Raw genomic sequence first — 21,836 nt, 5'->3', positions numbered from 1 at the left:
CCTCGTGTGAAAATGGTGCCTATTGATGTCTGTGACAACAAAAAGACAAGAGAGAGAGAGAGAGAGAGAGAGAGAGAGAGAGAGAGAGAGAGAGAGAGAGAGAGAGAGAGAGAAGGGCGGGTTACCAGAGAGAGCTTTTGAGAAGGAACGGCAAATGTTCTCTTATGTCTGAATGGGAGATGGACCATAGCTAATGCCAAAGACGTTGCATTATTTATTTAAAAAGCCAAAAGAGCTGCAACGCTGCAACTTTCGATCTCACAGTCCAAAGAGGCACACGCACGCCTCTCTCTTTCCCAGAGCGTCTCTCCGCCCGGGCTGGATGTGCGCTCAGTACTACCAAATGGTGATTACATGCTGATCCATTAGCATGAGAGAGACCGATTCTGCTTGGGCTTTGCAGCAGTACTGCAGCTACTCACTGGCGATGCTGCAAGACGTTAGAGTTTCGCATATCCCTGTCTTCCTCGTGTTGTGATCCCGCCTGTCTGTTGGGAATTGGGTTTGGCATGCTTCGATCCGTAGAATCGCACCAAAGTTATCATACTAGCTTAAGATGATGGATCACAACGTCGCTAATTTTTCCACTAAATTGTTTGTCCAGGACACCAAAATCGCATCCTTGGAACGCAACATTCGGGACCTGGAGGATGAGATACAGATGTTGAAGGCGAATGGATTGCTGAACACGGAGGATCGAGAAGAGGAGATCAAACAGATGGAGGTGTACAAAAACCACTCCAAGTTCATGAAGTCCAAGGTAAACAACTTCTTTAGGGAGCTTTAAACTGTAAACAGCCATAGACAAAAAATGGATCAGTGTAGTGAAATGCACAATATTTCTGTGCTCAAAAATGAAAATTCTGTCATTATTTACTCTCCTGTTGTTGTAAACCCATATGTTGTTATTTAGTTTGTTGAACACAAAAGTAGGACGGAAAAGTTCACACTGATCACAACTATCAAGCTCCAAATCATTAAAATAGCATCATTAAAATAGTCCGAACAACTTCCACACACAATCTTCTGGAAGCCATGCGGTTTGCATGAGAGGCACACTGAAATTTAGATCAGATGTGAGAAAATACTGACAAGATTTTCATTTTTTGGTGTGGGTGAACTATTCCTTTAGGTATTGGTAGCAGCCTGAAGATGTATATTTTGGCACCTGATTTTCATTAGTGAATGTTTCCAAAGATTTTTTGTTAAAAAAGTTTTGTCTTTGTAATCTTTGTAATCTTGCGAAATATGAAAACTTGCTTTGTCACTGAAACCACTGTCCTGCTCAGATTGATATCACCAACCCCTCCCCTCCAATCGCCCACATACAGCCAGATACGATCCAATAAATTCTCAATGGATAAAAGTCCCGTCATAGATTTTTGTCTTTATTTGTTTCATATTACTTAAGTGAGATGGATTGTGAACACTGTTTTATGTTCACTTTAAAGCAGATAAAACAGTAAAGATTTACAATATCCGTGTAAATATGTCAAAATTTATAATATCGGTTAACATTTAAAAATAATTGCAATTATTATACTGTTGTTAGCCAAAATTCTACTATCAGTGCATGCTCAGATGAAATATATCTTTGAGTTTTTTTTTATAAATTTACAAATTGTAGTGATGGATTTCAAGTGTCACGGGAAGTGGCAGAGAAAATCCTCACAGATGTCTGGTGGAATTGTAATGATAGGTTTGCTGAGTAATGCTAGGAGCAGCAGTTTTCAAATAGGATCTGTAGGATCTGTGTAAATATTTCTCACGACTGTCCTGACAGTGTTTCTTGTCAAAACACTTCCATCTGTCGGTGCAGTGTGAATTGGCCTTTCATGCAATGATGTAATGATATTCTGATACTGAGTTCTGATTGGTTTGTTTGATTTACGCCACCCAATTTTACAATTTGGCTTGTATCTTGACAGAAAAGTTGATTTTCTCTATATGTCATTGGTTAGAAGAGGTGGATTTTTGTGCACATGTGCGTGGGTATTATCACTGGTGATGTCTTTGCTGTATCTAACATGCTCGTGAGTCAGCTGGGGGTTTTGTTGTGATATTTATAGAACTCATTTCATCAATAATTGATATGGCTGATGTATATTAAATGGGGATTGCGTTCTGAAATTTATCTTTTATGTGAGGAGGGTACAGAATAGAGAAGAAAACTCCCATACTCATTCAGCTTTTCTATTATAAAAGATTAACATGTTTTATGACATAACTCATTAAAAATGATTTGTCTAGATGTTTTGTAACATTTTAAATGCTAAATAATTTCCCTGTGTCATAAATAAGAGAAAATGATCTTTCTCTGTGCCTTCTTTTCTTTCTCAATCTCTTTTAGATTGACCAGCTCAAGCAGGAGCTCTCGAAAAAAGAATCCGAGCTTTTAGGTCTGCAAACAAAACTGGAAACTCTGAATAATCAGAATTCAGACTGCAAACAGCATATTGAAGTGCTCAAAGAGTCCCTCACTGCCAAAGAGCAACGCGCTGCCATCCTACAAACAGAGGTTACAAAAATGATTTTATTTTATTTCGTTTTTATATTCTATAGTTTATTTTCTATAATTTTATATTTTATATCCCAATTTACTCTTGTGCAAAGCCCTGCTCCATAGACTCCCATTGTTTGTGCATTACTTTAAATAGTATATACAGTATATATACATGTATTTTTATCTTATCTTATTTCATTTTAACAAAATTATGTTCTCACTTGTTAACATAATATTTGACTTATAACTTATTGCCATATTAGCACTTGAAGGCATATCTCATCAGCTTTGCATGAACTCTGATGCTCTTGGTGTGTTGGTTAGGTGGACGCTCTCCGATTGCGTCTGGAGGAGAAGGAATCGTTCCTTAATAAGAAGACGAAGCAATTGCAAGACTTGACTGAGGAGAAGGGAACACTGGCTGGGGAGATCAGAGACATTAAAGACATGCTGGAAGTCAAAGAACGCAAGATCAACGTCCTGCAGAAGAAGGTAAATCACTCAGGAATTAAAGGTCAGACTGTTTTCATGGCCATTTAGTAATGTTTGGGGTCGATGTTGGCAAGCAGTAGTTCCACAGGAAGAGTGTGATATAAGCAACTGGGTTTGAAAGGAGGCGGGGCCTCTTTTACTGTAAATGTAACAAATTTATATAGCATTTTATATTGCCTATTTAGTGGTTTTGGTCAGATTTGTTAAAAACGGTTTGTACTAAGCCCTGCAAACAATTATATGTTTTAAGAACGTTTTGCTAATGTTCATATTGTCTAGTTTTATAAATGTTTGGTTATGATAACATTAAGGAAACATTCCATTTTATAATTTTTAAAACATTATGGAAACGTTACTTTTGAATGTTCACTAAACATTCTAAAACAAGTTATAACATTTATACAATGTTAGACGAACCTCCAACTAAAACATTTCAGAAAAAAACCTTCCATGAACAATGTACTATCAATGTTTTTGTTTTAATGCTTTTAGAATATTATTATAGACCAAGGGATAGCGAGATGTTTGTTGAAGTAATGCCAATGCCATGTTTTTTTGTTTTGCTTGATGGTGTGAGACCTCAGATTCTGAAGTCAAAGGACGTTTGCTTATATTTTGTCATTACATTATACTGTCATAACTATGTCAAAGTTGATCACTGATTGACACACAAAAGATAGGTATTTAAAACTTTAAAATGAACATTTTATTAATGTTACTGGAAGAACGTTTGTTCATAACTTTGAGAGATCCTTCTGAGAATGTTCCCTTCTAGATGTGAAAAATGGAAAATGTATTTTTCATTAGTTATAGTCAGCATTAGAAATGCACTTAAAGCTCTTTTCTAATACCCAGTGAGCTGGATTTTGACTGAAAATGGAAGAAGAATTGCTTGCACTCTTCACAGATAAGGCAATCCTCAAATGCATTTAACAATCTCCAAGGAACAGAGCCACAGAGCATTTGCACATTTCTCCACTGTATCTTCTTTCAACTCCTTTTTCATCTTTGCCCTCTCTTTACCGTCTCACCGCATGCTTTGCTGGGTTCTTTAACCTTTTTCATGTTATTCAGCCACACAGGAAACATCTCAGGTGTCAAAAAAGGCTTCAAACCTTGCTCTCTGTGCTGGTTTGATCTCTTTTTTTCTGATATTTTAAGTCACATCACCAACAACCTACTGTATTGCTTATATATTTACACAAAGAAACACCCAGTAGTTCCTTTTGCGCTTAAAACAGCTTAATTTGCTCTTGAATCCCATTCATACAGCTCCATAATTGTGGGTAATGGGATATTGCACCATTCATCAAAAAGAAAAGCATCCAGTTCTTGGGAAGGATGAAGGAAGTGAAATCTAGCCCATTATCTGACCATACTGAACATCATCAGGCATAAATATTCCCTTGAGATGCTGCCCGTACCATTAGAAACCAACCACCATGTTTCACAGTCAGCAATAGACATTGTGGGTTGAACTATCCTCAGGCTTCCTTTAACGCAAACCCGTTCAAATGGAAAACAAGGTGAAAGATGAACCAACAGACCATATGACTTGCTCAGATGTCCAGGTAATTTTCCGGTTACATCAGACCAGGTTATCCATCTTTGCCTTGAGTACACGCGGTTTCTAAATGGCAGCACAGTTTATATGACTCTTTGTGAAGCTTGCCACACACAGCAATATGAAGTATACATCCATCTATGTCAGGGAATGCTGGCTTATAAATGTTCCTCATTGTCACAGTGCAATCTGTTGTTATTTGACATTTTCCGTTGTTGTTTTGACAATGTTTGTTGACCCCTGACAAAATGTTTTAAAAGTGCCGCTGCTGCTACATATAACTAGATGTTTTATTTCTGAATAACTGATCGCCAGCACACATTACATGAGATGGTTCAGATCAATCATGAGTTCAATCAAAAGAGAACTCCAAACTCTGGATAAACAGCTAGATGTTTGCTATATCCACACCCGTTTTATGTTCTTCCTCTCTCTTAGATTGAAAACCTTCAGGAGCAGCTGAGGGATAAAGATAAACAGCTCGGGAATTTAAAGGACAGAGTGAAGTCTCTCCAGACGGACTCCAGCAACACTGATACTGCCCTCGCCACGCTAGAGGAAGCTCTGTCCGAGAAGGTACCAAAAACACGGCTGGAAATGAAAATGCAGACCAGAACCACATAAAATCAGAGCTGCCTCATATATGCTGATTTTAGTTTTTTGAAGAGCTCTTTTGGAAATCTCTCCCAAATTAGGCAAATTATGCAAATCAGGTAAAAAATTAAACCATAGCCAAAAAGTCTATTAAGTATAGCACAATGCCTCCGCATTCAGGCCAGATTTGAGTGCTCGATTGTGAAGGATGCCACAATCTGGTATACTTTTCTGGGACTGTGCAGCATTGCTTTAACTTTACAGTAGGGGTTGAACAACTTTTTATTTATCTGATTAAAGTCGAGTCGACGTCGACTAGTCGCTGATGACGTCATTAATGAACAAATAAGCCTGAACCTCGAGCTGAGACTCGAACGCGGGTTGCCTTGTGCACAGCTATGGCATATGACACAGCGCTCCTACATAACAGCTTATTTTTATCAGTTCTTTTGTCAGTGGGTCTTTATATTTCTCACAGATTTCTGCTCGTTCTAAATCAGATAAAGATAAAGTAGCACAATAAAGATTACATTTATATGAATGCATTAGTGTGAGAGAGAGCGATTGCCTGTGAATTAATTCTTCTAGGCAGCATCTCTCTACTTTTAGTGAAGCTGTGGGTTTCAGTTACTAAGAAACTAAATATGTTAGTGTTGTGAGTTTTAGAGTTTTAGTTACTAGAGTGTTAGTATACATTTCTGTGCTTCTAAATGTTTCTGTGTGCACGCGATCTGCATGCAAGCTACTGTGTGTAGATTGCAATGCAGCAGCTCATTAGTTTAGAACGACGAGCAACATGCATATACAAAAAGCTATTTAAATCGTGCATTCACCCGATCAATTTTGAGCATCCAGACGGTATAATCAAACATATCTTGTTGAGCGCTCTTGGGTTATATATTTATTTGTCATTTTAACAGTTGGAAACAGTGTAAAAGTGGACTTCAAAGATTTCTTATTCTGTTGCGCCCTCTATAGGCCATGATCAGGGACAAGTCGACGTCAAGCTTAAAGCGTCATGGCAGAGCATTAAAGTCGACTAGTCTGTGCAACCCCTACTTTACAGCAAGTTTTAGTGAATTTGTCCCCTAATCTGAGAAGAATGAAGACATATACAGACATTTATTGATAAACCATGAGTGTTAGGGAAGTGTAAATAGTTTTAGCATGCTCAATTATCCGTGAGTGCAGGTGCAATGTGTTTTTGTCACAGGAGCGAATTATTGAGCGCCTGAAAGAGCAAAGAGAGAGGGAAGACCGAGAGAGACTAGACGAGGTGGACTCATATAAAAAAGAGAATAAAGACCTGAAAGAGAAGGTGAACACTTTACAGCTGGAGTTAACGGAGAAAGAGGTACGTCAGAGATTGCATGCATGACTGTTAGTGTTGTGTTTCTTTGAGATTTTGGTCAGACTGTCAGCTCTGGTCTCGTCTTTCCTCTTCCTCCAGTCAAGTCTCATAGATTTAAAAGAACACGCCTCCTCGCTGGCCTCATCAGGTCTCAAGAAAGACTCCAAACTCAAGTCTCTTGAGATCGCAATCGAGCAGAAGAAAGAGGAATGCAATAAACTCGAGACACAGTTACAAAAGGTATAATTTTCCTTCTGACATCTTGATAATTCGATATTTGCAGATTTTAAGATTATCTGTCAGCATCGGCCGTTAACTGTGCCGCTTTGGCACTCAATAAAAGTGGTCGTTCCCCCTTGTGTCGACTCCAGAATCAACCGACAACTTTGTCAATAGATAATGCACATTTCTGTTTTCAAATATTTGAAGTGAATAAATATGATGTAAAATAAGAAAAGAAAAAAACTAAGATTTTTTTGAAGAAAGTAATACTTTTATTCAGCAAGGATACATTAATTTGATCCAACAGACTTTTACATTGTTAAATTGCTGTTTTGAACTTTCTTTTTATTAAAGAACCCTGAAAAAATTATCACATTTCAATAAACATATTAAGCAACACAACTGTTTTAAACATTGATAATAATAAGAAATGTTTCTTGAGCAGCGAATCAGCATATTAGAATGATTTCTGAAGGATCATTTTATTTTATTTACATTTTTTATAATTTATTAAAATAGAAAAATGTGTTTCATATTGTAATAATGTTTCACAATATAAAAAAATTGTTTAGCATAAGAGACTTTTTTCAAAAACATTTGTTTCCCCATGCTTCCAGTATTTACTAATCTGTTTCCTTGTAGTTAATACTCAGATACTTGAACACGCATGAACACATTGCAAAGAATCTTACCACTGTACCATTTGAAATACTTTCCGATCCCACACGTTTGAACGGTAGTGCACATTTAATCAGTGTAACAATCTTAGTGAAAAGTGAATTTTGTCAAAAATTCCATTTGATTATTGAATGTCCAGAATTTAACATAATATTTGACATGATAACATTTATTTGTTTTATTACTGTTTTTTAATCCTAAAAGTTTACTCTACGTTGTATTTTAAATGAATCCTTGATTTTCAATGTGGTCTCTCTATTCTGGCATTATATATGCAACGGGATGGCATTATATTCTCCATCCTGCTCTAGGAGCATCTACTTTTTTAAAGACCCATATCAGTCAACCACTAATCGCTGTACCACTGGAATTACGTTCAATGAATTAGCCAGTTGTTTCATTGAATGTGTTTTCTGCATCAGCTTAATGGTCACTCATTTTAGAGGGCATCATGGGAACTTTATTGAAGTATTGATAAGATGTTGCTGTCTTTGTCTAATTTCTCCTATCTGACAGCAGCTGTGTCTCAAAACCTAGCGAACCGCAAGCCTAAATGGCATTTTTGGCTTACCAGAGTTAAAACGTTTAGAATGTGACTGATGATCAGAACCGCTGTCTAGGTCGCTAGTTCACTCCGATTTGAGACTCAGCTGGCTTCTTTTTGTTCTTATGTTGCTCTCTGGTTACTTATATTCTCCTGTGTAGAACATTATCATTAACCTGAAAGAAGAGCTAATGATAAAGCTTGTGCTGTTTTACTGGGTCCCTTCATACTCCTCCTCCTCCTCATTTCCCATGATTCCCTCCTTTGCAATGTAGCAAGCAGAGCAGCTGTTCAGTCAAATGAACAATCCCGTAAGTGTCTCTCTGGATCTGTACTAGGACATGTTGAAAGCATGAGGACACTACACACTTAGTTTCTTTAACTTCAAATTGAACTTATAAAGGTCTAGAAGGAATTCAACCCTGCTGGCTTAGAGAGCAGGAGTTGTAATTTATGATCTGATGAACTTTAAGGTTCATCCTGCGATACAGGAACAAATATGTATAAAATGAACAGCTATTTTTGGAGGTTTTTGTTGTTGTAGTACCAATAGAGGCCTGCAGGACGAAGCATATAGATATATATATATTTAATTTATGTTCATTTAGTGTTTTTACCATATGGAGACCGAACCAACGGGATGAAACAGAATTTAGTGTGATTCTAAGGCATTCTGTGAAACATGTTCAGAATGTTTAAAAACTGTATTGTTTCCTCATGCTTCCAGTATTTACTAATCTGTTTCCTTGTAGTTAATACTCAGATACTTGAACACGCATAAACACATTGCAAAGAATCTTACCACTGAACCATGGTGCTAAAATCCACATTTGCATGTTGCTTTGCATGTTCCTCTGTCTTGTGTGTTTAAATCCTCTCATGTCATGTGATCATTTTGAGAATCTGGAGTGTCAGCTTTGATTTACTGCCTTTGTGACAACTTTTGGTTTTATGGCCACATTATCTTGGATTATACTGTATATGTTGTCGCTTTCTTTAATTTAGTTTTTTATGCGATCAGTGTTGGGTGTAATTAATTACTAATCTAATTACTGTAATTTAATTACTTTTCCCTTGAAAAAGTAAAGTAAGATGTTACTCTTAATTTTTCTGTAATTTAATAACAGTTACTTCTGATGTAATTGCATTAAATACTGTATCAACAATTCTATGTAAAACAATAGTGGATTTAACATCAACATTTAATGGTAAAATGTATGCTTTTAATGTAACCTTCTTCCTTTACACAATTTGGTTAGTTCTAAAATAATTTATGCAATTGTACAGTATATTGTTTATTTGTAAGAATCAAAAGTGCAGTTCCGTGTCTGTCCCTGTATTGTTCAACTCAAGGTTGATATGGGATTTAGAAAGTGATTAGTAATAAGTAATCCAATACTTTTTAGAGAAAGTAATGAGTACAGTAATCTAATTACTCTGTTGAAGATGTAATTAGTAGCTAGTAATTAATTACTTTTTTTTAGAGTAACTTACCCAACACTCTATGTGATCCATTGTGCCTTCATTTTAAACATGCTGATGTAAACTGTGTTCTAGATTGCTTGTAGTGTTTTACAAACTAAGCAAGGCTGCGTTTAAATATTGCAAAGGAAATTATGCATAATTGCAGCTTTGTCGGTTCTACAGTTTTTAACTACAGTTTGACTGCGACAAGCCAAATAAGTACATTTAATCTTTGGAGTTTTTGCATTTAAAGCTTGGCTGATTATCTGCTTTGTGAAGCCCAAAGACGCCTCTAGTCTGGCTTACGTGTTGGCATTCAGAATTGGGAATGTTTCTTCATTCATTGATTTTGATTGGCTGAGGCTGTGTTTTTTTAACTGGTTTCTATGGCGATGCCTTCCCATGATCCTCACACAGAAGGCCCACGAGGTGGAAGTGCAGCAAAGCTCTCGTGGGAACCCAGAGTATGTGGACCGGGTCAAACTTCTGGAGAAGGAGGTGTCCTACTATAAAGAGGAGTCCGGCAAAGCCCAGAATGAGGTCGAGAGGTTACTGGAGATTCTGAGAGAGGTGGAGACGGAGAAAAATGACAAGGATAAGAAGATTGCAGAACTGGAGAGGTGAGGACCCTTTTTTACTTTCAAATGCTTTTGGAAGGGTGAGGTTGAACATTTAAGTCACATCAAACATTTGGACACACTTGACTGAATTTGTTTTTGCAGTCTTATGATCTTAAAAACATTTTGATCTAAATACTTATACATATTTAAAATGAATGAGTTGGTCGGATAGTAAAATATGCATGCATTTCTTTACTCTTTTAACATTTTAATTAAAGTTTTTATTTTTCACAAAAATGTCTTCCGATACGGTTTAAAAACTGCATCCCAAGATGCACCTCCCGTGAAGAGCTGGAAATCAGACAAAGAAGAAATCTGAGATATAAAATGAAATATAAGATATTTGCTTTGGTTAAAGTTGCGACAGTCTTTTATTCCCTAATGTGATGTATATCCGATTGAATGAAAAAATGTAGGGCTGGACTTGATTTTGTCCTTTGGGAATTGATTGGATGGTTGTGGTTTGCTATTGGTGGATCTCATGCGAGTGACAGGTTGCCCCGCCCTCACGGCAGTTAACACATCATCAGAGAAGAGAAGAGATGTCGCTGCAAGAGGGAGGAGACGTTATTTTGATTAAAGATTACGAGAACACATGAATTTAAAAAATGATGTGCACGGATAAATCAATTTATAATAAATACAACAAAATTCCGGCTAGCAATAGCAAGCTAGCTTTGAAAGCATAAGATCCCACCCTCATTTCAGAGCGTCTACAAAGCCACGCCTCCTTCAAAATACATGAACGCATACAGCAAGGGAGCAAACAAAAGCGTCATGACTACCTCACGTCTCAAAGCGCATAACATTACTATAATAATGAACATAAACAACTTAAAGAACACTGACCTGTACCACCTGACTGCTGCAGATTCATTTTAGCGTTGATAGTGTTGCCACTGAAATGCATCAATTTGAGTCACGAACCGCTCCGACTCCAAGTATAATGTCAAAGGTTTCCATCTCTTCCAAATTACAGTAGTGCGTGAACGCAGCATAAGCTTGTTGTTTTGGTTCAGGAGGAACTGTAAAAGGCGGCTGCTGTTTCTGTTGCGGTGCTCAGTGACTGACGTCTGTCTAACTAATAGTGTGTGAAACTGACGTTTTGATGACTTTGATGTCTGCGTGAGCAGGTGCTCGGAAATATGAAAATACATACAGTGTCAGGCAGGTAGAACATTGTATCATTGCATTCGGACAAAATGCAATGATTGGAAGAACATTTTATGGTCCTACACCTTCCACAGACAATATATAAATACATTTAGAGCGCTTAGCTTAGTGATTGCTAGCAGGATGTGAAGAGACTTTCAACCAGCATAACAGAAAAAAATTCTGCAACAAATCGCCTACCCTGCCTTTAATGATTTTACTCTTATTCTAAAATGTTGAAAGTAGTAAAAAACAAACAATGAATAAATGTTTTTTAACGCTTTCCCTGGTAGTGTAAATGTAAGATTTAACACGCTGAAACATATTTATGAAGTCTGCACAAGTTTCAGCAAGCAGCATCAGGACTGATCTCTCGTTTTGCCGTTATCTCGGGCCTTGACAGCATCAGTTGACAGTTTCTACTGTACTGCTAAATATACAATTCTGCAGGGATATGACATCAAAATGCTGATGTCAAAGGCTGTTTTGTTACTGATGCGGTACAAACCGCGCTGTACTCTCAGAGCTGCCGTCAATAATGCATCTCCTACAGGGGAAATATGATGATGATTGCAAATATTTATGCTGTTTCCTGGAATCATGCATTCATGAGGTCATCAGCATTCTGTGCGTTTCTGACATGTTCTGAATATTGATGTCGAGCTTGTTTAGTGGTTGTGAATTGCCTCTCTTCATACGCTGTGATGACTGCTATTCCCGACAAATCTATGTGTGTTTTGGCATGTTCATGTACAACTGCCTCCGTATCTCTTCTTTTAAATTATTCTACTTAGTTGAGTAGTTCATTTAAGACATCAGGTCCATGCTACTCCTGTGTGTTCAGGTTGTACATCATCCTAAATGGCCGTTCACACTAACAGCAATTTGAAAGTGGCCATAAATCATTGACACAACAAAGTTGAGTAAGGTTACATTTCATGCAAATAAGCAGTAATACAATGTGCTGACTACCAGTGAAAGTGATATTTTACGCATAAATATATAACAATAAAATATGTATTTAAAAATAAAATATATAAAAATTATGAAATAATTTTTAAAATGTCTTAATATTTTATAATATAATATTTAATTAATGTTTTAATATATATATATATATATATTGATGCACTTTTAATGATCTTGTTTACAATAGCCTATAAATTATGCAGTGCTGCATTTTTTTCGTTATAAAAAAGCAATAAAAATCACTGTCAGTGTGAACAGCCTTTATAATAGTTTTGGGCATTAGACAGTAAGTTCAGTTCCTCATAGGTTCTTCAGCTCTGGCTCAAAGTCTTGTTGCTTTTTATCAGTTGACGCTCATGCTTCAGTGTTAATGTGGTTTGATTAATCATGTGTGTTTCTGTTTTTTTTTTGTTTTTTTTTTACCGTCTCGCCAACTCTTTCTCTTTCTCTGTTCTGTCTTTCGGTCTTTCTCTTTTTCCGACCTCCTTCTCTTCCTCCTGTTCCTCCATTATCCTTCGTCTTCTGTCATAAAACACTAATTTCTTGTTCACAATTTCTTGTCAATCTTCATGTTCTTCCTGTCCTGCAACTCTTCTGCATTTCTGTCATTGGCTACTGAATTCCTGTCTTCAACCAATCGAAATTAAACATTATCTATCTATCTATCTATCTATCTATCTATCTATCTATCTATCTATCTATCTATCTATCTATCTATCTATCTATCTATCTATCTATCTATCTATCTATCTATCTATCTATCTATCTATCTATCTATCTATCTATCTATCTATCTATCCGTCTGTCTGTCGTTCTATCATTCTTCCTTCTTCATTCATGTTACCTCCATCCATAACCTCATAACTCATACGTCCTTGACTCTGGCCCAGCCCCCCTCCCCCCGCTGCCCGCCCCTCGCCCCGCCCTGGTGGCAGAGCCCCCTCTGAGCCTCCCCCCTCTGTGTCCGCTGCCCCCCAGCAGATTGGGGGCATGATGTGGGACTTCCTGGGAAAGTGAGTGCTCTGTCCTGGCACCACGGCTCGGCTGCATTTATCTGTGTGGCTGTTTGACGCCTTGATGTCCCTGTTGCACGGCTGTCTCTCATTCACTGGTTTTTCTATCAAAGGAAAGGATGGTTTTATTTCTTATAATGTTGTAAATATGTGCCAGATTGCATTGATGTAAAAATCAGTGGACTGAGACAGCTCAGAAAATGAGATGTGTGTATAATGTTTTTTTGTGGTTGTGTATGCCGTTTCTTGTGCATGTATTGGGCTCTCTTCTAAACTCTTGTGAGATGCCTCACTGTATACCTAGGCAGCATCCTAAGTTGCTCACAATTGCCATCTTGATCTCCTCACAGTGCATTCTGGGACTGTTCAAAAGTTTGTGGTCAGTAAGATTTTTTTTTTTTTTTTTAAAGAAATTACTTTTTATTCAGCGAGGACCCATTACATTGATCAAAAATGACAGTTTTGAAAGATTCTGTTCTTTTAAACTTTATTCATCATAGAATCCTGAAAAGAATGGATCATGGTTTCCACAAAAATGTTAAGCAGCACAATTGTCCTCAACAGTGAAAATAAGAAATGTTTCTTGAGCAGCAAATCAGCATATCAGAATGATTTCTGAATGATCATGTGACACTGAAAATTCAGCTTTGCATCACAGGAATAAATTATATTTTCAAAAATATTAACATAGAAAACAGTTATTTTAAATAGTAATAATATTTCATAATATGACAGTTTTTACTGTATTTTTTATCAAATAAATTTAGTCTTGGTGAGCGTAAGAGACTTTTACAAAACATAACATTTTCTTACCATTTTCTTCAAAATCTTTCCAACCCCAAACCTTTGAATGACATATTTAAAGGATACATTTAATGCTTCCTTAGATTTTGGCCAAAATTACATACCTTATTACATATATATATATATATATAATATATTGCTGTCTACAGTTTTTTTTGGACCATGTTATGAGCACACCTATACTGCCTAAAATATGTTGTCTAGGTAGGTATCTCACTCGACTTTGGAACAGAGCTTATGTGAACATCAACCAGAGTGCACGTTTTCCTTTTTATCATTATATATCTGTTCTATAATGTGTTTTTGTGCAGTGGATATAGAATTTGCAATATCTCACAGTTTTAATCAAAATGGTTCCTTTGTTTCAGCAGCACAAAACGTTTTTTTGTCACATTGTGTCAGATGTGTGATAACTGCACACTTGATATATCTGTGGTGTTGATGTTGGCATGGCAACAAGTTAACGTCTAGTCATACTTTGAAAATGCACCAAGATTAAAGGGATGGTTCACCAAAAAAAAAAAAAAAAAAAAGTCTTTGGATTTGTGGAAAAAGTGGATTTGTGTAAGAAATACAATTTGAGTCATTGTTTACAGAAAAATTAACGATTAAGCTATATTGTACATGAAAAGTACATGAAATTGTACATGAAAGTGAGTAAATGACAGTCATTTTTATTTTTAGGTGAACTATTCTTGAAATTAGACTTCAAAACAGTGTTTTTTATCTTGGTGTATTTTATTCCACCCTGCTTATGTGACATGTTAACATGTTCTGCATTTGTTACTCTATTTTGCACACACGCTTCTGTGATCTCTGTGCTTGCCGCTTGGTGTTGCTGGCATACGAGGGCTTTGGCAAGGAGCGGAGCCCCGTTTCCTGACCCTTGAACCCCCATTTCACACGCTGATCTGCATCCCTTCTCCTCTTTCTGCTTCTTAACATCATCTCTCCTCCCTTCGCTCTCACCCTTCTGAATGATCCACCCACCTCAGCCTGCCAAATTGCCCCCAAACCGGCCGTCTCACTGTCCTGCATGAGACGTTGGCCGGCATTGCAGGCCCCGTTGTGCTCTGTGAATGAGCTGGGTACCTTAGGTAGGGTCTGGTGTTCCTCAAGTAGGTTTGCACCCTCATGCCTGAGCGCTCTTGCCCCGTTTGCCCCCCCCGCGATCCCTCACTGCGGCTCGGCTGGTTGAGCTGCTGCATGTTGGCACTCTCACGGGCCCCTGCAGATCTGGACTCAGTGGTTAACCACTGACAGTGATGTTTTGAGATGATAGTGTCTTGCATCCTGTCTTGTTGATCTTATAGGAGCCCTTTTAAACCACCCTTAGTTTCTCACTTGACTCTTTCCAACTGTTTTCTGCTTCGTTTCTGAGAATTCTAAAGTTGTATTTCTCCTTTCCTTCCTGTTTGCTGTGTTATGTCTTCTCTTCCTTCCTGTTCCTGCCCTTCCTGCATCCTTCCTCCCTCTTCTTCCTCCACCACCAGTCTTGCTCCCAGGTAAGTTGGGTGTTCCTCAGGTGTCCACCCTCCCTTCTGAGCAATAACCAAGCGTGTTTGTGATAATAACTGTAACGTCTTTCTCGCAGTTGCATATAGTGTTGTTGTCATGATTATGAGTCTCATTTCATGGTGTTATATTGTTATTTGTTATCAAACCAAATGGTCAACAGTCAACGAAATAATGACTGTTAAGTGGAGTTTAAGTAGAGCTCAAGTAGAGCTCTCTTTTTTCCCAATATAAATATCTGAACATTCTTAAATCAAGATTCATTACTTGAGAAGCAAAATTACATAAGTAATAAATACTTTTGTCTGAAAAAAGTATCAAAATTAAGTGACTTAATTATTTTTACTTACACCACTTGCAGCTATTTTTTTTCTTATAAAAATGTAAATCTAAATAAAAAATAAATATATTTATTTATTTATTTTGTACAAAGCAACACCTAAAGGGATAGTCCACCCATAAAATTACAATTCTGTCATCATTTACTCACCTTCATGTTTTGGAACACAAAAGAAGATATTTTGAAGAATGTTGGTAACCAAACAGTTTCAGTAAAAAAATTCAATGGGTACTGAAACTGTTTGGTTACCAACATTCTTCAAAATATCTTTCTTTGGTTTTTCTTTTTTTGTATTCCGCAAAAGAAATACAGGTTTGGAAGGACATGAGGGTGAGTAAATTATTGACAGAATTTTTATTTTTGGGTAAATATCCCTTTAATTTCTTAAGTTATTTTGCTTCTCAAGTAAATGTATCTTGATTTTTACTGGAAAACAAGACAAAAATACTGAGTAAGAAAATATTTTTTTTACTTTTTTCAGGCCAACCTGTCAGAATTGTTAACATCTTATCAATATGATAATTAATTGAGATCATTGTATCTTAATTGGTTAAATTGTGATTTGTGATTGCTATAAAATTAAACTATTCAGGTGACACACTATGCTTTTTAAGGCAAACCAAGGATCAAAATAAAAAAGGCCCAGGCATCAAGCTTGGCCCTCAGATGGACAAGAAAGGCCCTGGTAACATCTTGCAAGACCAGCGCAAGGATAATCCAATGGACAACCCAAAGGTGTGTGTGTGTGTGTGTGTGTGTGTGTGTGTGTGTGTGTGTGTGTGTGTGTGTGTGTGTGTGTGTGTGTGTGTGTGTGTGTGTGTGTGATTTATACCTGTGTGAATGGATGATGCCTTTATATTTCCTTAGAAAAACAAAAGGTTTTCTCATCATTTTCCTGCTCACGTTTTTCTTCATTTCACAGATGGAGGAGTTGATGAATGTTTTGGAGAAGACGAGGCAGGAGTTGGATGCCACCAAGCAGCGTCTGTCCTCCACCCAACAGTCTCTTTCTGAGAGAGACGGCCATCTGACCAACCTCCGACAGGAGCGCAGAAAACAGCTCGAGGAGATCTTGGAGATGAAGTAGGAATCCTCGCGATCTGACTCTGTTTCTTCTAACAACAAGATCTTAAATATTTGATGCCTAAAATGTCCTTTAGTGTACATGCGTACATATCTCAGACTGTCTGTTCCTCTCAGACAACAGGCTTTGCTCGCTGCTATCAGTGAGAAGGATGCTAACATTGCTTTGCTGGAGCTGTCCTCCTCCAATAAGAAGAAGACACAAGAGGAAGTGCTGGCCCTGAAAAGAGAGAAGGACAGACTGATGCATCAGCTCAAACAACAGGTCAGGGAATTTATGCCCTTTTAATAACACATAGTATTAAGACAGTTTAGGCATCATCAATTTATCATAGAGCTGCACAAATATTGAAATCCTGTCCGATGCTGTCAAGTGGATAATTATTTTCATTTATGGCCAATAAATGTTAAATGGGTGATATTATAGAACTATAATGTACAGTATTTGTTTTTACCCAATAAAAATTAATATTGTGCATGTTACAAGTGAATTTAGGCATCACACCATTAAATTGTATTGTATGAGAAATTAATATTCATTTTGAAATCTTCTACAATATATTGAGATATCAAGATTAAAGCATATTGCAAGGATTGTGATTTAATTAAATGGCAACACTTTACAATAAGGTTTCATTTGGTAACATTAGTTAACTAACATGAACTATGAATGAACAATAATTTACTCTATTTATTAATCTTAGTTAATGTTAATTTCAACATTTACTAAAACATTATTAAAATCAAAAGTTGTATTTGTGAACAGATTAATGCACTGTGAACTAACATGAACAAACAGTGAACATCTGTATTTTTAATTAACATAAACATACATTAATAAATACAGTACCAAATGTATTGCTCATTGTTAGTTCATGTTACTTAATACGTTAATGTTAACAAATGAGACCTTATTGTGAAGTGTTACCAATTAAATAAATATATGCCCTGACGTATTACAATATATATTGCAGAAAAACAAAATATCACAATGTCAGGTTTTTTAACCCAATAATATGCAGCTTTAACATATAATATACACTATACAGTGCATCCGGAAAGTATTCACAGCGCTTCACTTTTCCCACATTGTTATGTTACAGCCTTATTCCAAAATGGATTAAATTCATTATTTTCCTCAATTTTACAAACAATACCCCATAATGACAATGTGAAAGAAGTTTGTTAAAAATCTTTGCAAATTTATTAAAAATAAAAGACACAGCCTTTGCCATGACACTCAAAATTAAGTCAATACTTTGCTGAAGCACCACTGGCACCAATTACAGCCTCAAGTCTTTTTGAGTATGATGCTACAAGCTTGGCACATCTATTTCTGGGCAGTGTCTCCCATTTTTCTTTGCAGAACCTCTCAAGCTCCATCAGGTTGGATGGGGAGCGTCGGTGCACAGTCATTTTCAGATCTCTCCATTGATGCTCATTCGGGTTCAAGTCTGGGCTCTGGTTGGGCCACTCAAGGACATTCACAGAGTTGTCCCGTAGCCTCTCCTTTGTTATCTTGGCTGTGTGCTTAGGGTCGTTGTCTTGTTGGAAGATGAACCGTCGCCCCAGTCTGAGGTCCAGAGTGCTCTGGATCAAGTTTACATCAAGGATGTCTCTGTACATTGCTGGATTCATCTTTCCCTCGATCCTGACCAGTCTCCCAGTTCCTGCTGCTGAAAAACATCCCCACGGCATGATGCTGCCACCACCAGGCTTCACTGTAGGGATGGTATTGGCCAGGTGATGAGCGGTGCCTTGTTTCCTCCAGGCCAAATAGTTCAATCTTCGTTTTATCAGACCAGAGAATTTTGTTTCTCATGGTCTGAGAGTCCTTCAGGTGCCTTTTGGCAAACTCCAGGCGGGCTGTCATGTGCCTTTTATTGAGGGGTGGCTTCCATCTGGCCACTCTACCATACAGGCCTGATTGGTGGAGTGCTGCAGAGATGGTTGTTCTTCTGGAAGGTTCTCCTCTCTCCACAGAGAAACGCTGGAGCTCTGTCAGAGTGACCACCCCCGGTTACCTCCCTAACTAAGGCCCTTCTCCCCCAATTGCTCAGTTTGGCCGGGCGGCCAGCTCTAGGAAGAGTCCTGGTGGTTCCAAACTTCTTCCATTTACAGATGATGGAGGCCACTCAGTGGGACCTTCAATGCTGCAGACATTTTTCTGTACCCTTCCCCAGATCTGTGCCTTGATAAAATCCTGTTTCGGAAGTCTACAGACAATTCCTTGGACTTCATGGCTTGGTTTGTGCTCTGACATGCATTGTTAACTGTGGAACCTTATATAGACAGATGTGTGCCTTTCCAAATCATGTCCAGTCAACTGAATTTACCACAGATGGACTCCAATCAAGTTGTGGAAACAGGATGCACCTGAGCTCAATTGTGACCCTGGATCATAAAACCAGTCACAAGTAGCAAGGGGGATATTTGTGGCAATAGCCAACAATACATTGTATGGGACAAAATGATAAATTTTTCTTTTATGCCAAAAATCATTAGGATATTAAGTAAAGATCATGCTCCATGAAGATATTGTGAAAATTTCCTACCGTAAATATATAAAACATTTATTTTTGTGAGTGAATTCATCAGTGGCGAACATAAATGGACAACTTTAAAGCCGATTTTCTCAAAGTTTAAATTTTTCAAGATTTCAGATTCTAGATTTTCAAATAGTTGTATCTTGGCCAAATATCCTATCCTCATCATAACAAACCATGCATCAATGGAAAGCTTATTTATCCAGCTTTCAGGTGATGTATACATCTCAAATTGACCCACGTGACTGGTTTTGTGGTCCAGGGTCACAATTTTGAGTGGCATGGCAAAGGTTGTGAATACTTATGTACATGTAGACTTTTAGAGGGATGTTTTGCCAACATTGTGGCCATACCAACTTTGCTGGTTGGGAATGGATGAAAGAAATGATTAGAACATCTTCTGTTCTTCCTTAGAAGGCATTATTGATTCCTGGAAATTGTGTCAAAGCAAACCGATTACATGTTTTTTTCCATTCCATGATCAGTTAATGGGTATATGCTGCTTGTCTCTCACTCTCTTTTCTCTATCCATTTTAGACACAGAGCAGGATGAAACTGATTACCGACAACTACGAGGATGATCATTACCACCCTCACGCTCCACCTCCCCACATGCAGTCTCAACCTCTTCATCCTCAACCCCAACCCCAGCCTCCGTACCCACAGGCCCAGCACCCGCACCCACAGGCCCAGCACCCGCACCCACAGGCCCAGCATCCACACCCACAGGCCCAGCACCAACAGGCCCAGCACCCACAGCACCCACAGGCCCAGCACCCACAGACCCAGCACCCACACCCACAGACCCAGCACCCGCACCCACAGGCCCAGCACCCGCACCAGCCTCCTTACCCACATGCGCCCCATCCCCAACACCCGCAGCCTCCTCCCCACCACCAACAACACCCGCAGCAGCCCCCCCAGCCTCAATACCCTCACCCGCAACACCCCCAGCACCCACAACCACCTGGCCCACACCCACACCAGCCCAGACCTCAACCGCCCCACCCTCAACACCCTCATCCCGGGGTCCCTCCGCAGCAGCAGCATCCACACCCCCAGCACCCTCACGGACCACCGCCTCAGCAGGGCCCCCACCCTCAACCCATCCCACACCCACAGCAGCACCCCCATCACCCCCCACACCCCGGCCAACAGGGCCCACACCCTCGACACCCTCCACCACACCATCGGGGTCCAGGCCGTGGACCGCCTCATCCCGGACACCGACCCGCCCCAGACCAGGTCGGTAACTCATCTATCTTTATATTGAAATGATTTTATTTCTACTTTAATATTAGAGCATGTTGTATGTTTTGGTAATTTTGTTATGCGGTAATGTCTTCCATAGTTCACTTTAGACATTGTACTATTATCAAGTAACTTTACAACTACCATGCCAACTCAGTCATTAGAGTATTAGCAGACTGTCTGCTTAATATCTGCTAACACTTTATTTTCACATTCTACTGACTGTAAGTAACTTTGCAAGTACGTGTCAACTTCTTCTACTAACCCTAACACCTAACAGTCTACTAAGGCTACGTTCACACAGCAGCAGAATACGGTGAAGATTTGACAGATGAACTCGTGGCTCGATTGGACTCTTGTCGTGACAAAAGTGATAAAACTTTTTTTAGTTTTATGGATGTCGCCATCTTGGATATTACTTTTGTCATTGTCGCTTTGTTTACTAATAAGAGAATACGGGCTTGACTCCCATTTGCACGTTCATACATGTACAGACAGTATTCAAGACGCTACTGTAAGTTGCTGTTTGAACGGGACATTTTTGAGACTCACACCTGTGAGTAAAATGAGGTTGTCAATCCCAAAAACTGACTAATTGTAGCCTAATACTCTAATGAGAGAATAAAAAAATAAAATCACAATATATGATAGTATCATCACAGACCTAGATTAAGTTGGTCTTTTCAGTAGGCGATGGATCTCTATATAATCTACTGTACAAGTCACTCATTGTAAAACATTCAAGAAATGTACAACCTGCTCTTTCACCTTTAACTCATCTAATTCTCCTCATTTCATGCTGACCTCTGGATATATGTTGGGCTCAAAGGATGATGAAGAAGGAATTTGGGCATAACCATACCAAAGCTATGATGATGTTTTTTTGGGGTGAGATATTGATGATTGATGTCAGTTTTCTGGTTTAAAGTGAGTTTTTGTAGATAAAGTGATTTGTGATTGTTTTTCTTATTATGTTCTCAGACAATTCAGTCACTAATGGAGGAGCACAGCCATGCCATACAGATGAAATTCTACATTGTTCACTTGGCCAGTCTTTATCTACACATAGATTCACTCTTTTAGATGGGGCCATTTATTTCCATGCATTAAGGAAAGAGGCGGAGCATTAGT

The 21,836-nt window shown here is 38.3% G+C and overlaps 1 protein-coding gene across 7 annotated transcripts in view; it reads left to right on the top strand.

Annotated features, from left to right (window-relative positions):
* erc2 (ELKS/RAB6-interacting/CAST family member 2) overlaps positions 1–21,800 on the top strand; it is a 48,178-nt gene extending 26,378 nt beyond the window's left edge. For 4 of the 7 annotated variants that reach the window (XM_084395631.1, XM_084395629.1, XM_084395628.1 and 1 more), the window contains 15 exons: positions 605–760; positions 2,351–2,518; positions 2,828–2,995; positions 4,998–5,135; positions 6,367–6,507; positions 6,604–6,744; positions 8,224–8,259; positions 9,830–10,032; positions 15,464–15,475; positions 16,440–16,560; positions 16,748–16,908; positions 17,026–17,173; positions 19,992–20,699; positions 21,535–21,593; positions 21,687–21,800. In XM_084395631.1, coding sequence (XP_084251757.1) covers positions 605–760; positions 2,351–2,518; positions 2,828–2,995; positions 4,998–5,135; positions 6,367–6,507; positions 6,604–6,744; positions 8,224–8,259; positions 9,830–10,032; positions 15,464–15,475; positions 16,440–16,560; positions 16,748–16,908; positions 17,026–17,173; positions 19,992–20,699; positions 21,535–21,561 — 2,328 coding nt within the window. In that variant the 3' untranslated portion in view covers positions 21,562–21,593; positions 21,687–21,800. The remainder of the gene's footprint in view (positions 1–604; positions 761–2,350; positions 2,519–2,827; positions 2,996–4,997; positions 5,136–6,366; positions 6,508–6,603; positions 6,745–8,223; positions 8,260–9,829; positions 10,033–15,463; positions 15,476–16,439; positions 16,561–16,747; positions 16,909–17,025; positions 17,174–19,991; positions 20,700–21,534; positions 21,594–21,686) is intronic. The other 3 variants (XM_084395633.1, XM_084395632.1, XM_084395630.1) reach the window with 1 other exon arrangement.
* Positions 21,801–21,836: the final 36 nt, after the last annotated feature.

The sequence above is a fragment of the Rutilus rutilus genome (assembly GCF_951802725.1).
Source record: "Rutilus rutilus genome assembly, chromosome: 22".
Lineage (NCBI taxonomy): Eukaryota > Metazoa > Chordata > Actinopteri > Cypriniformes > Leuciscidae > Rutilus > Rutilus rutilus.
The sequence above is the reverse complement of the archived record's forward strand: the minus strand, read 5'-3'. Positions and strand labels throughout refer to the sequence as shown.